This window comes from Centroberyx gerrardi, chromosome 16, assembly GCF_048128805.1.
Source record: "Centroberyx gerrardi isolate f3 chromosome 16, fCenGer3.hap1.cur.20231027, whole genome shotgun sequence".
NCBI lineage: Eukaryota > Metazoa > Chordata > Actinopteri > Beryciformes > Berycidae > Centroberyx > Centroberyx gerrardi.
Genome location: NC_136012.1, coordinates 27,867,535 through 27,881,824, shown reverse-complemented (window position 1 = coordinate 27,881,824; position 14,290 = coordinate 27,867,535). Strand labels below are relative to the sequence as shown.

Here is a 14,290-nt window from a genome sequence, read left to right as displayed (position 1 = left end):
TGACATTAAGATTGCATTTAAAGGACATTAAAAGCAAGAAGACAAAAAGACATTAAAATTGCATTTAAAAGACAATAAAAACAAAAACAAGCAAATAAATGCAAATGTAAATGTCCTGTTCTTTATCAAATAAGTAAACATGAGCAGGCAGACTGTAAAACAAAACGCACCTCAACTCAAATCAAATAGTTCCCATATCTTTTATATCTTTTTGCCTTCAGAGAGCTGAAATAAAATTTTTGCATCATTTGTGTGTGTTTGCAGTGTTTTCGGAACGGGATCGGCATCACTCTGATCGAGGCCCGAGGAGCGACGATCAGAGACGGGAAACACAAGAGCTTCGACCTCATCACTCCCTACAAGACATTCAGGTACCGGTTCATTATCGGCTCTGTTAGTGACATAATGTTATTGATCAGATGAATGATGAATACTGATTCAAAACTCACTGAGCAATATGCAAGAGCAAGTTTTAAAGGTTCAATATTGTTCAGTTTTCATGGTTTAGTTTTCAGCTCTCCTCTGTCTCAGGATCAGAATAAAGTTCTTCATGATGTTCTGCAGATAAATGTAGTTTAGTTCAAAGTTGAATTGAATGAATGTGAAGGCTGAGTCGTCACAATACTGGCTCCTGATTGGCCGACAGCAGCGGCTCCTCTGATTCAAATGAGATAAACCTGCTGAGTGGAGGCTTTCCAGTTCAGATGCAGCAAACTGGACTCTGATTGGACGGATTTCAGTCGTTCTTTAGTGAGGGAGCCAATCAGGAGCGAGTCCAGCTGTGAAAATGCAATAACTTTAAGTTTAACCAGTCAAACAAAATCATATTTGAACAATGTCTTTAAACAAATTTGATCACATGTGTATATAAATAGAGGAAAATTTGGATTTCTATAATAGGGTCCCTTTAAAGACTCATGGTAAACAAGAAATCACAAGTTTAAGAGACTGTTTTCCTAAAAACAGAGATGGGATTCTGTCCAGATCTTTAATTTCCACACTGCAGATGGAACTGGGAACTTGCTCCATATATTGAGCAGAAACAAAAGGCCGGTCCTCTCTGCCAGGCTGTGCCATTTGGCTCCCACCAAAACCAGGTCACCGGTGCCGACACAAGCTCCTTACGGCTAATTCCCAGCCGGCTCTGCAGCTCAGGTTTCACAGCGCACCGGCTCACAGCGTCCCAGCGGAATTTCACTGGTTTAAAAACTGAATTTGATTTATTTTCATGATCAAATCAATCAAACAGAAAACAAAGGAGAAGTAGAAACCCCAAACTCAACTGGATCTGCTTTGTTTTGCTGCTTTTCTATGTCACTTTCCTATTGAAATCGAATCTGAGAAAGTCTTCCTCTGCTGAAATGCCTCTGCTGTGGCGTTTCTCCAGAAAGACTCACTCCAAACCTCCTTTCCGCCTCCTCAGCTTCACGGCGGACTCGGACCGGGAGAAGCGGGACTGGATGGAGGCGCTGCAGGAGTCGATAGCGGAGACGCTGTCGGACTACGAGGTCGCCGAGAAGATCTGGTCCAACCGCTCCAACCGGATGTGTGCCGACTGCAAGGCCATCAACCCCGACTGGGCCTCCATCAACCTGTGTGTCGTCATCTGCAAGAACTGTGCAGGTAGGAAACGCTGCTGCTGCGGGGTTAACTGGATTAGGCTAGATTACATTAGATTACATGAGATTAGGTTACATTAGATTAGATTAGATGAAATGTTGATGTTTTCTGTGGGGAAACTGGGCCGCTCCAGCTCAGGATACAGCAAAGAATAATGGGATATAAATAAGAAAAGAGTGAATGGGGGGTATTCAATCATTAAAAACTACATTTCCAACACTTAGATATATTAGTAGAAATGTACGAATGAAAACGTGCAAAATAAATGTTTTATCATTATCTCTTGCAGAGGTTTCTTGTCCATTAACATTACAGATGTCTTGAGTTACTTTATGCACATTGTCCTGAAATCTGATCCAATCTGATTAGGGCTTAAGAAATCCAAATGGGCCTCTAAAAAACCCCAAAAGAAAAAAATAGGAAACAATCAAGATGACGAACACAGGTGACAACAGACACCAAAAGCCATTGAAACTCAAAAAGTAGGAGAATGGTACAAAAACAACAAAATGCATAAATAAAAAAGCATGGGAAGTGAAGTAAATCAAAATACACCTGTCAGCTTCAAAAGTGAACTGGCAGCAGTAAGACTTCCTGACCTGTGCAGACTTGTTTGTTTTCCAAGCTGTGAGATCTGTTCAGGATTTATTGCCGTGCTAATTGATGGAGCGTTAGCATGTCGTTTCACTGAGTTCATGTCAGTGCAGAAGCTTCACGTTAAAATCCTGAAATCAGTCTCAACAGTCTCAAGTGTAGTTGGCCCGGTGGTTAGAGAGCCTGAGCTTCAACCAGAAGGATGCAGGTTCCCCCCTTTTCCCGTATCCACCTGGTCTCACAAGGCCAAACCCAAATCAGCCATTTGTCCCAAATCTTGCTCTGGGTCTGGGAGATAACCTACCGCTTTTTCTTGTAGGATTTGATTTATTTTCACGATCAAATCAATCAAACAGAAAACACAGGACAAGCAGAAGCACAAAACTCCACCGGATCTGTTTTGTTTTTCTGCTGAAACCAAGAAACTCGACGAGGACTCTGCTTCGCTTTTTCTCTGCTGAAATCCAGCTTGAGAAAGGCTTGCTCTGCTGAAGTGCCTCTGCCTCTCTGTTTCCTCTGCTTGCTCCGCCCCTTCTGTGTGAAGCAGGGGAGATTTAACAGTTTCTCACTGTATGACACCCTGGTAGAGGCCGGTATCCATCCTGCTGACGTGTCCGTGAGCAAGACACTGAATCCCCACCAGACCCTGACCTGAAAAGATTCATTCCCTACAGCAAACAGGGGATTATTATTATTATTGTTATTATTATTAGAATATTTTTTTTACCTCAAACCTTTATTTAACCAGGCAAAGAAAACCCTCGACTTGGCTGAGAACCTTATTTGTGAGGTTGGCCTGGCAGTCTCTCAGGTGGTGAAGTCACGCACCATGTGATCGTGAAGCTGTGGGTTTGAATCCAGTCTGGCAGCTTTGTCTCATCTCTCTCTCTCTCTCTCTCTCTCTCTCAAATTCGCTTTTTTTTTTTTTGCTTTTTTGCTTTTATTGGCATGACAAGTATTCTCATATTGCCAAAGCATGAAGTTGAGTAATGATTTAAAACAAACAAAAAAAATGCAGTAATAATAATAATAACAGTAATAAAGTAATAACAATAATAAAGAACAACCCACATGGGAAACAAACAAATAAACATACATTATGAAAAGAGACAGATGTGGGAGACTAACAGACAAACAAACAAACAAACAAACAAACATGTAAACTCTCTCCCTCTCTCTCCAAATCTCCTGTCTCTCTCAAAAAAATGCCAAATAAATATTTAATTTTTTACTCGCGAGCGCACAGCAGCCTGCTTTTTATTGAAAATAGGAACTAAAAGAAGCTGCCAGTCAACATGCAGCTTTATCTCCAAACCAGATGACTGTGGGGGATTTTATCTGCAAATAAAAGAAGAACTAATGTCAACAGACATTACAAATTAAAATATAGCTACTGCAAACCTGCTGATGTCACATTCAGCTCAGTGTGTAAAAATACTTTCTAGGAAAAACACCTGTACAGGAGTGTGTTAGTCATGAAGAGGGTTGGTGTGTGTGCGTGTGTGTGTGTGTGTATGTGTGTGTATGTAAATGTCGATACCTGTGGAGGCATGAATCACTGCAGGTGAAACTGTCACTGTGCTGGTTAAACTGCATTTTGTGTGTGTTTGTGTGTGTGTGTGTGTGTGTGTGTGTGTGTGTGTGAGAGAGAGAGACAGATTGAGTGACACCTGCTGTCGTCCCGTTGTCTTTATCTCTCTGCTCCATCAACTGCAGCCTCCAGTCAGTCCGGTTGTTTTGTAGATCTTTTGTAGATCTTTTGTAGATCTTCTCACCTGGAACTGACCTCAGACTGAGGCTGCGTTCACAGACAGGATGTTCTGATTGGTTTATTCAAACTCTGCAGTGTTTCCTCCTTCAGTTCAGTTGGTTTGTCCAGGTGAGAACGATGACCTTTGAACTCTGGTGGCACCAAATACAAGAGAACTGCGGTGCGGTTCGTTCATCCAACCAACTACAGGAAACCGCCATGAAACACAGGGGATTATGGGTAGAAGGAGACGGATGCCTTGAAAGCCTAGCAGAACAAAATGAAGTCTGGACTGATGCTCATATTCAGCTACTTCTTCTACTACTACTACTTCTTTACTGGTATGAACACCACAGAAGAAGAGACAGACAGTCCATGGGTTTTGTCCAGCTGTGAACCAATCAGAGTAGAGGGACGATAGGGTTGGCCAGTTATATTTGCTTTATTATTATCTAGTTTATTAATTATTTCAAAAAACAAGAATGATTATTTGCCAAATTGAGACAAAAACAAAGCTGTGACAGTGTGACATTATTATGTGATGACATCATGAACGACAGCGAACACCCGGCAACACTTTTCCGCTGCGTTGGCGACAGTGTGACCGAAATCTGAACGTACCGTTACACTTCAGCCACTGCAGCCTGTTATGGGCAGTGTCCTGTTACCAGGACAATAGGACTGCCTAGTGCCATAAGACTGATTGTCCTCCTCCATTGTGTGTGTGTGTGTGTGTGTGTGTGTGTGTGTGTGCCTGCAGGGCAGCACAGAGGACTGGGGACGATGGTTTCCAAAGTTCAGAGTCTGAAACTGGACACCAGCGTCTGGAGCAACGAGATCGTTCAGGTAGGACCAGGATGGATGGAGGTGGGGAGGTGAGGCGGGGGTGGGGGGGGTTGGGGCGGGGGCGGGGGGCGGTGGGGGGGGGGGGTGGAATTACTCAGATATGAGATGGTGAGTTAAGCAGAGTTCAAATTTAGGTTAAGCAGATAAGAAGAGTTCACCAGCTAACTAGCTAATTTGCGAGCCTGTCTCACTCCCATAACAAACAAGGCTTTTAAAGGTCTGTGTAACTCTGGTAGTATCTTGGGTTGTGTAGCTTCCTCCATGATAAATCCCCCAAAATGAGTGATTCTCTGTAAATAAGCAAAAAAAAAGCGAGAGATTCATTTTTTATACATTGGTAGAATCTGCTTTGTCAAAGTCCGACTATCTGCAATTATTGTTAACGTATTATTTTCTTCGTTCCATCGGCATAAGTTTCCTCTGACCGGATTTTGGTGTTCCACTTGTCAGAATCTGCTTTGTTGGCGTTCCTTTATGTGCTGGAAGTGTGATTTTCAGACTGTTCCTCCGGTGAATGGAGAGAGAAAAAAAAAACCCACAATTCTCCAGTCTCCTCTACCGGAGCAACAGATCACAGAATCACTGATTTTGGGGTTTTATCATGGAGGAAGAGACACAACCCAAGACACTACCAGAGTTACACACAGCTTTAAAATCACTGTGCTTGGATTCATGACGCAATTTTGACGTACACAGATCCTGCAACCCAGACTTAAGAAAACAAAAATACCTGAGCAGAGTTGGTGTTTCCAGCTAGAAACACTGATACTCCTGTGTTAAATTAGATGCATAAACTCGACGGTCATTATTGAGGGAAGAGGAAATTTTCCCAGTCGGTCCTGGGGATTTGAACTCTGTTTTCTGTGTTTCTGTTTGGGTCCAGCTCTTCATCATGCTGGGAAACGACCGGGCGAACGAGTTCTGGGCGGCTCGGCTGTCGCTGTGCGAGGAGCTGGACTGCGACGCCGCGCCCGAACAGCGCCGAGAGTTCATCACCCAGAAATACAGAGAGGGGCGCTACCGAAACCCGCACCCCAGCTTCAACACCCAGGAGGAGCTGCTGAAGGTCAGACTCTGTTGCTGTCAAACGTCTCGTCAACTCACTAATCAGATTAACTGATAATAAGAAAGCAGTTAAAGCATCATTAGGAAAGATTTGCTGACAATAGAGATAAGCTTTAAAGGATAAGTTTGGCGTTTTTATTCCTATATATAATGAGTCTCTTCATCCCTGTAGCTCTTGGACCCACAGACAATATTGGCTCCAGAGTCAGCTGTCTGTTGCCTCTTGCTGCTAACAACCTCTATCGTCAGCTGTTTTTTTTAAGTAAAGATAAAAGCCTTTATCTTGTGCCGGTCATGGAAAAGTAAGTCAGTCACTTAAAAGTTCAGTACCTAGAGGCTCTCAGCATGTTGGACATGAAAGCTGTCCTGAGGAAACAGTGAAGTGCTACAAACTGATGAAGGCTCTGCTGCACTCTCAGAAAATAAGATGCCACATGAACCTGGAAGGGTATGAACATGCCTCACTGGAGCTTTACCCTGCAAAAGGTCATCCATCCTACTTATATCCAAAAAAAAAGGTACATATTACCATCGCAAAGACCATAGCGGTTGGTGAAGCATCAGCTAATGTGGATCCTAATAAAGAATGAAAAATTACTCAAATATCTTAGAGCGTTTATTAATTTCAGCCTGGTCTCATGAAATTTTATGAAATGTGCTCCATGCAAGAAAAGTGAGGGATGAAAGGATCAGCTGGAGGAGACAGGACTAGAAAATTCCTGCTGTTGGAACATATAATCCTTTAATGGTGGAGGAACCTGATCTGAACTGGATTCCTGTCTAAAACATGGAATCTGACTTTCATACTCAATTCATGAACTTTTGTGAGACTGTTTTGATTCATTTCTACCTCAGAACCAGGGTGGATCTGTTTGCAGCGGATGGGCGGAGACATTTACTGTAAACTCTGATGATCTGGGTTCAGTTCCCAACTCAAGTTTTTTATTTTCAGAGAAAGTTTTTCTTGTTTAACCATCAGCAAAACCTTAACCGACACTGTGGTCACATAATCCTTTCATGGTGGAGGGATGTAATCCTTCAGATCTTTCACATTTCAGAGTTCATACTCATTTCACAAACTTTTGATTCAGGTCTACCTTAGAGCCAGTTGCAGGAAACTGACTGGTGGATTTGATCACTCACAGGCTACTTTTACATTTTTCCCAGCCAGATTGAGTTTTGGACTACAAAAATGGCCTCCAAACAATGGCTGGTTATCTGCCAAACTGGCTGGTAAAGTAAAGACTTAATGATCCTCAGGGGGGGAAACTGGGTCAGTGGTGCAGCAGCAGAGAGGAAAACAGCTAAGAATAGAACAAACAGAGTATTGAAGATAATAACAAGCAATTACAACAACAGAACATATTGAGAAGAATACACAGATCAATGAAGACAGGTTTACAGTTAAGAAGTGGATCTACATCTGTTCATTGTTCGCTACAAACCAGTTTACCAGCTACAACCAAAATTTTGCGGCTGGCGATCATTTTGCATCCCTGCACCTTCCTGAAACCCCTTTTTCTGAGAGTGTGTGTGTGTGTGTGTGTGTGTGTGTGTGTGTGTCAGGACTCTAGCCCGGTTACAATGACGAGGAATGTGCTTTGAAACGGGGACAGTGAAAGAGAAAGCAGATAAAAGGTTTGGGTGCTGAATAGAGGGACTCTCTCTCTGGTATTTGGGTCTGTGTGTTTCCTCTGGCGGTGAACGCTTTCAGAGCCCGAAACACCCAGCGATGCTTCTCCTCCTCCACCTTCCTCTCTCTCTCTCTCTCCGTCTTTTCCCCCTGATGACCCTGTCCTCTCTTTCACTTTCTATTCTCTTCTCTCTCTCTCTCTCTGCTGTAGGTGTTGTGTACCGCTGTAACCGAGCAGAATCTGCTGAAGACCGTCACTCAGATCTTTTCGGAGGCGGAGGCCGCTCGCCTCGCCGACTCCAACGGCTACGAGCAACACCCACTGGATTATTACACTGCAGGGAACTCAGGTGAGACCCGGAGGAGGAGGAACCATGTTAAAGTTTCATTTCCGCTTTTAAACTTCAACCTGTATCCAGTTCATAAATCTTTTCCACTGTCTGTCCTAAACAGCCGGTGTCTGGTAGCTCTTTCCTGGGAAAAATCCTCTGCCGCACAGGAAGTGATGCGTTTTACTTTCCGTTTTGTTTGTTTGGAAACAACAGAAGAAGAAGAACTGGGTAGTTAGCATGAGCAGCGATAGCCACCATGGCTGAAGACGACAGACAAAGAAAAGAGAAACTCAAAATCCAAGCTCCGCCCACACTGTTTGATTGACAGGTGATCTGTGGGAAGAGCAGTGCAGAAACACCACAGTGAGGCTGAGGGACAAAGATGGAGACTGAATTCGAAAAAGGAGAATCTTACAGATTATCAGGTTAATTTCCTGGTGTTTTACTGGAGTAGTTGGGTTTAGTGCCTTGCTCAAGGGCAGTTCGGCAGTAGTAGTGCTAATTTTTCGCAACAAATTTTTTCCAGCTGCTATGGGGATTCAAACTAGCAACCCTCCCATCACTGACTCACTATTCTAACCTTTTAGGCTTCTAACCATTTACTGCTTCCCACATTTCTAATAGAATAGCATTGATTATTACAGCAGTGTTCACTAACTCTCTTGTGTTAAAAAGTAAAATTTGGAATGAAAATCGCATGAAAATTAGTGTTGTGATTCTATAATTGATAACCGTGTCTGATCAGCTGATTGAGCCACAGGACCCTGGTGTAAAACTCATGTAAAACGCATATAATTTGCTGCTACATAAACATTACAGATGAATTGTGAGTGCAGGTTAGTGGAGGTCGAGGCTTTCTGGACTCAGATGAACCCAGCAGACTGAAGTATTCCTGCGGGAAGCTTTTATCTCATGACAGTCTGCTTCAGTGAGCAGAACTCAGACGGTCTTATCTGTTTGGTTTGTCAAAGCCTCTTGCGTTTCATTTGTCCGGGGAATACGGGACGAGCGGCATGTAGGTCGCATGCCTCGGGATCTGATGCTGTAGCAAATATCCATGTGGAGCAGATGGGAAGTGGACAAATCCGGCGCCATGCAGCTTGTTGGCTGATTAGAAAACATCAGATCTGAGTCACATGGAGGGAAAATCAGAAAATGGGAAAAATCAGAAAACAGGAAAATCAGAAAATGGGAAAGTTTCGGTTGCAGTGTGAACGGAGCCTCGGGTCATTTTCAGCGAGGTGTTTTTGTTGTGTACAGGCTGTGTGTGTGTGTGTGAGCAGTGTGTGTGTGAGCAGTGTGGGAGGTTTTGTGATAAACGAGGCTGCAGCTGAAACATGAACAGAGTTCAGTCTGTCTGACAGAAACATTCATACTGATACAAACTGCAGCAGCTGATCAGGTCTTCTCTGTGTTTAATGCTTCTCTATTCTATTCTGTTATATTGTATACTGTGCTGTCTTCCATCAGATCCCAGTGTGTATGATGAGATCATGCAGCCCGTCCTTCACTCTGGTTACCTCTACAAGTCCTGCTCCATGAACAAAGGCACTTTATCCCGGAAAACCAGAGAAGGTAGGCGAATGGGAGGGGGGGGTCGAGGGGGGTGCTGGGGGGGGGGGTCAGCTTGGCACAGGTTTAATAGAGGAATTTGCCCTCTCAGTGCCAGGGGCATAAAGGCCTTGTACAGAACACAGTGGGTTTAGTGGACAGAAATCCAGAAATCCCTCTGCAGCACTGTTCACTGTTCTGTTTACTGGCTTTATAACTGCGGTGAGATAAACAGGTGAACTGACATTTATTACAACAATAAAACACATTCAGTCATTCAGCGAAGCCTCTCTGACAGATGACAACACAAGTCAAACCCATGCTGGATGCTAACAGATGGGTTTGTGCTGTGTGTTTAACCCAGATCCAAAGACAGCATGTTGCTCCAGCCAAGTCATGTATTATATTTATTGTATTATATTTGTGTTAGACACAGTAGATCTGTAGCATGCTGCAGGGTGTACAGAACACTCTGTTCTTGGGTTATAAAATGTCCTTAAAGAGACATAACTGTAGAGTCAGTGTCGTGGGTTTGAGTCCAGCTCACATGTTGTGATGTCATTTCCTCTCTCCCTCTCCCTCGATCTGTCCTGTTGTCATCTACTGTAAACAAACCAATGATGAAGGATGACGTTCATCTACTGAACTTTGCTGTATTCTACTCTATTCTTCTCTACCCTACTCTACTCTGATGTGTTCTACTGTACTCCACTGTGTTATTCTCTTCTCTACACTATTCTACTCTATTGTACACTATTCTACAACTATGCTACGACTATTCTACTCTACTGTATTCTACTGTACTCTACTCATATTGTCTGTCAGGCTTCTAGACGTTCTGGTGCATGGTGGATAAGTCTCTGTTGGTCTACTCTATTCTCTACCCTACCCTACTCTACTCTACTCTACTCTACCCTACTCTACTCTACTCTACTCTACCCTACTCTACTCTACCCTACCCTACCCTACCCTACTCTACTCTACTCTACTCTACCCTACTCTACTCTACTCTACCCTACCCTACCCTACTCTACTCTACCCTACCCTACCCTACTCTACTCTACTCTACCCTACTCTACTCTACTCTACCCTACCCTACCTACTCTACCCTACTCTACTCTACCCTACTCTACCCTACTCTACTCTACTCTACCCTACCCTACTCTACTCTACCCTACTCTACTCTACCCTACTCTACCCTACTCTACTCTACTCTACTCTACCCTACTCTACTCTACTCTACCCTACCCTACTCTACTCTACCCTACTCTACTCTACCCTACTCTACCCTACTCTACTCTACTCTACTCTACCCTACCCTGCTCTACCCTGCTCTACTCTACTCTACTCTACTCTACCCTACCCTACTCTACTCTACCCTGCCCTACTCTACTCTACTCTACTCTACTCGACCCTACCCTGCTCTACCCTGCTCTACTCTACTCTACTCTACTCTACTCTACCCTACCCTACCCTACTCTACTCTACCCTGCCCTACTCTACTCTACTCTACTCTACTCTACTCTACCCTACCCTGCTCTACCCTGCTCTACTCTACTCTACTCTACTCTACCCTACCCTGCTCTACCTTGCTCTACTCTACTCTACCCTACCCTACTCTACTCTACCCTGCCCTACTCTACTCTACTCTACTCTACTCTACTCTACCCTACTCTACCCTACCCTGCCCTACCCTACCCTACTCTACTCTACTCTACTCTACTCTACCCTACTCTACCCTACCCTGCCCTACCCTACTCTACCCTACCCTACTCTACTCTACTCTACCCTGCCCTACTCTACTCTACTCTACTCTACCCTACTCTACTCTACTCTACTCTACCCTACCCTACCCTACCCTACCCTACTCTACTCTACTCTACTCTACCCTACCCTACCCTACCCTACTCTACCCTGCCCTACCCTACTCTACTCTACTCTATTCTACTTTACCCTACTCTACTCTACTCTACCCTACTCTACTCTACTCTACTTTACTCTACTCTACTCTACTCTACTTTACCCTACCCTACTCTACTCTACTCTACTTTACCCTACTCTACTCTACTCTACTCTACCCTACCCTACCCTACTCTACTCTACTCTACTCTACTTTACCCTACTCTACTCTACTCTACCCTACCCTACCCTACCCTACTCTACTCTACTCTACTTTACCCTACTCTACTCTACTCTACTCTACCCTACCCTACCCTACTCTACTCTACTCTACCCTACTCTACCCTGCTCTACTCTACTCTACCCTACCCTACCCTACCCTACCTACTCTACTCTACTCTACTCTACTCTACCCTACCCTACTCTACTCTACCCTGCTGTACCCTGCTCTACTCTACTCTGCTCTACTTAGTTCTACTCATACTGTGTGTCTGTCAGACTTCCAGAAGTTCTGGGTCACGGTGGATAAGTCTCTGCTGTTCTACGAGTCGGACCGCTGCTCCGACCCCTGCCTGCAGATCAGTGTTAAAGACATCGTGTGTCTGGGAGTCAGCCGGCCCGACAACAGCAACAACAACGGCTTCATCGACAGGTGGGACCCCTAACTCCGCTGTATTCAAATAACTGTATTTTATTTTATTTTATTTACATAGGGCAGGATATTGTCTTTGACTGGGTCTCATCATGACATGAAGCATACACGCAAAAACGTTTTAATAATTTATACAACTGAAAATCCAAAATAATAGTAGTAGTAGTAGTAGTTTCTTGAACCCCTTCATTTGTTCAGCACTTTTAAAAAAAAACAAAGTTCACAAAGTGCTTTAACAATCAAATAAAATCAAACATCAAGGTGACAACAAGGTAAAATGATGACAATAGATGGTAAAAATAGTAATAATAAACAATTAAGTAAAGTAAATCAATGAAAACAACACCAAGTGAGTCAAAATCAGTTTATGAAGTCTGCTGCTGACCTTTAACCTCAAGCCTGGCCTAAACAGTGACATACTCACTGACAAATAGATGATGACGTAACATTTAGTTAACAAACTGTATGTCCAGCATTATAGATGCGTATTTCCTGTCTTCACTTCAGTTTGTGGCACTTGCTGCTGTAAACCTTCACTTCCTGCTTCCTGTCATTGTCCGGTTGTTCTAAACTGTTTCTGTCAGGACCGGCGCTTTCACAACTCTTTCCTTCTGCTTTCTGCAGGTTTTGTGCAGTCGGTGTCTTCTTCATGTTTTTATCCTGCGTCTGTCCTGCCTTAGTGCTGCAGACAATTCTGTCTTTAACATTAAAGTGTGAAACCAATTAAAATATATTAGAACTTGTAAGCTATTGCCTCTCAAGCCACTAGTGACCAGACCACACCCAAAAATGTCCATTGACCCTCTTGGATATTTAAAAAAAAAAAAAGATTTAAGTTGATTTTATCCAAATAAATGCAGTTTCAAGTGTCTGACTGCTATTGGATCTATGTTACCTGATAACATGTAATTTTTTCAGTTAGATAGCAAAACGTTCATACATTTAATAATACTTAATTTAATTTCAAAAATTATAAATCATTTAAGTTAGAATGAATTCATCCAATTTGATGGAAATTTGTCATACAAGGTTAAGACAAGGTCAAATCAAATATCTTTATCAGTGCATGTGGAGATTTCAATTTCCACGATAAGGTCCTTTTAAATGTTTAAACAGAAGATATTTGGTATTTTATGATCCTTTTCCCTGCTGTTAGGTTTCGTTACACCTTTGAGCTGTACTTGACTTCAGAGAAACTCTACCAGTTTGGCCTGGAGACTCCAGACGCTCTGCACAGCTGGACTAAGGCCATCGGAAAGGTACGACAGCTCAACTCACCCCCTGTTTTTAGTTTTTAGTTCGATTCTTACTTGTATTTCACCTTCAAAGCAAAGACGGAGGCCATTGGAAAGGTATGATGCAGCACTTCCATGACCTAAATGGTTTATTCCCCCCTGGTTTGTTAGTGTTGTTTGGTTTCCACTATAGTTGAGCTGAAAACCACCATGTAATGCAACGTGTAAACCAGATCTAATAAATGACGCATTTGTAAAATTACCAGAGAATTTAGCAAATTCCCCAACTTTCTCTGTCAGGAATACACCTCTAAAAATTGCTTGATATTCCAGAAATTCCCAGACAAAGAGAAACCATGTGATTAGTCATAATCTTAATGATTTTGTGATACTTATCCTTTAACAACGTCCCTTCCTCTCCTCCGCAGGCTGCGACGCCGCTCAGCTGCCACTGCCTGCTGACCAGGGCGTTTGAGCGGGTCGGCCTGCTGCGCTACAAGGCCATGCTGGACCCGCAGCAGTGGAAGGAGGCCTACTTCGTCCTGCAGAAGTCCAACCTGTTCATCTGCCCGGGAAACGACGGAGCGGCCGAGGATATCATCAACCTCAACCGCCTGCAGGAGCTCAGTCAGTGTCCGAATCCTGATGCCTTACACTGTCCTTTACAGCAGGGCTTCTCAACCTCATGAACCCAAAAACAAACCTGCGCTCACTCACAGTTTCAAGTGTAAATGCACAGAAGTTAACTTTGACACCAAATTATGTTTTTTATGTTCAGTTTTCAAGATGACAAATATGATAGAGGGCTTTCAGGTGATGAGATTTACACTTTATTAACTACAATTCTACAGTGTTCCTCCATGATGGAGACACAGCTCGTTACTGACAGATTTGTGACACAAGTGTAAAGCCTCTGTAGATTTTTTACATTGCATAAATCATCTTACTGACTGAGCAGCAGAGACACTAGACTGTACATGTCCATGTTTCACTGAGATCATCTGTCTGTTCTCTGTTTGTCTTGAAGGTATAGCTTCAGAGAATGAGAACCACGACAAGAAGGACATCCTGGTTTTAGTTGAAAAGGGAAGGTAAGATAAGATGAATTCCTTA

At 43.2% G+C, this 14,290-nt stretch overlaps 1 protein-coding gene across 1 annotated transcript in view; it reads left to right on the top strand.

The window, feature by feature from the left end:
- The window catches only part of arap3 (ArfGAP with RhoGAP domain, ankyrin repeat and PH domain 3), a 61,397-nt gene that overhangs the window by 29,226 nt on the left and 17,881 nt on the right, over window positions 1-14,290 (top strand). The window contains exons 11-20 of the mRNA XM_078289148.1: window positions 265-371; window positions 1,424-1,623; window positions 4,725-4,810; window positions 5,694-5,876; window positions 7,720-7,858; window positions 9,311-9,415; window positions 11,789-11,942; window positions 13,099-13,201; window positions 13,606-13,804; window positions 14,205-14,268. Of these exons, the coding sequence (XP_078145274.1) occupies window positions 265-371; window positions 1,424-1,623; window positions 4,725-4,810; window positions 5,694-5,876; window positions 7,720-7,858; window positions 9,311-9,415; window positions 11,789-11,942; window positions 13,099-13,201; window positions 13,606-13,804; window positions 14,205-14,268 (1,340 nt within the window). The remainder of the gene's footprint in view (window positions 1-264; window positions 372-1,423; window positions 1,624-4,724; window positions 4,811-5,693; window positions 5,877-7,719; window positions 7,859-9,310; window positions 9,416-11,788; window positions 11,943-13,098; window positions 13,202-13,605; window positions 13,805-14,204; window positions 14,269-14,290) is intronic.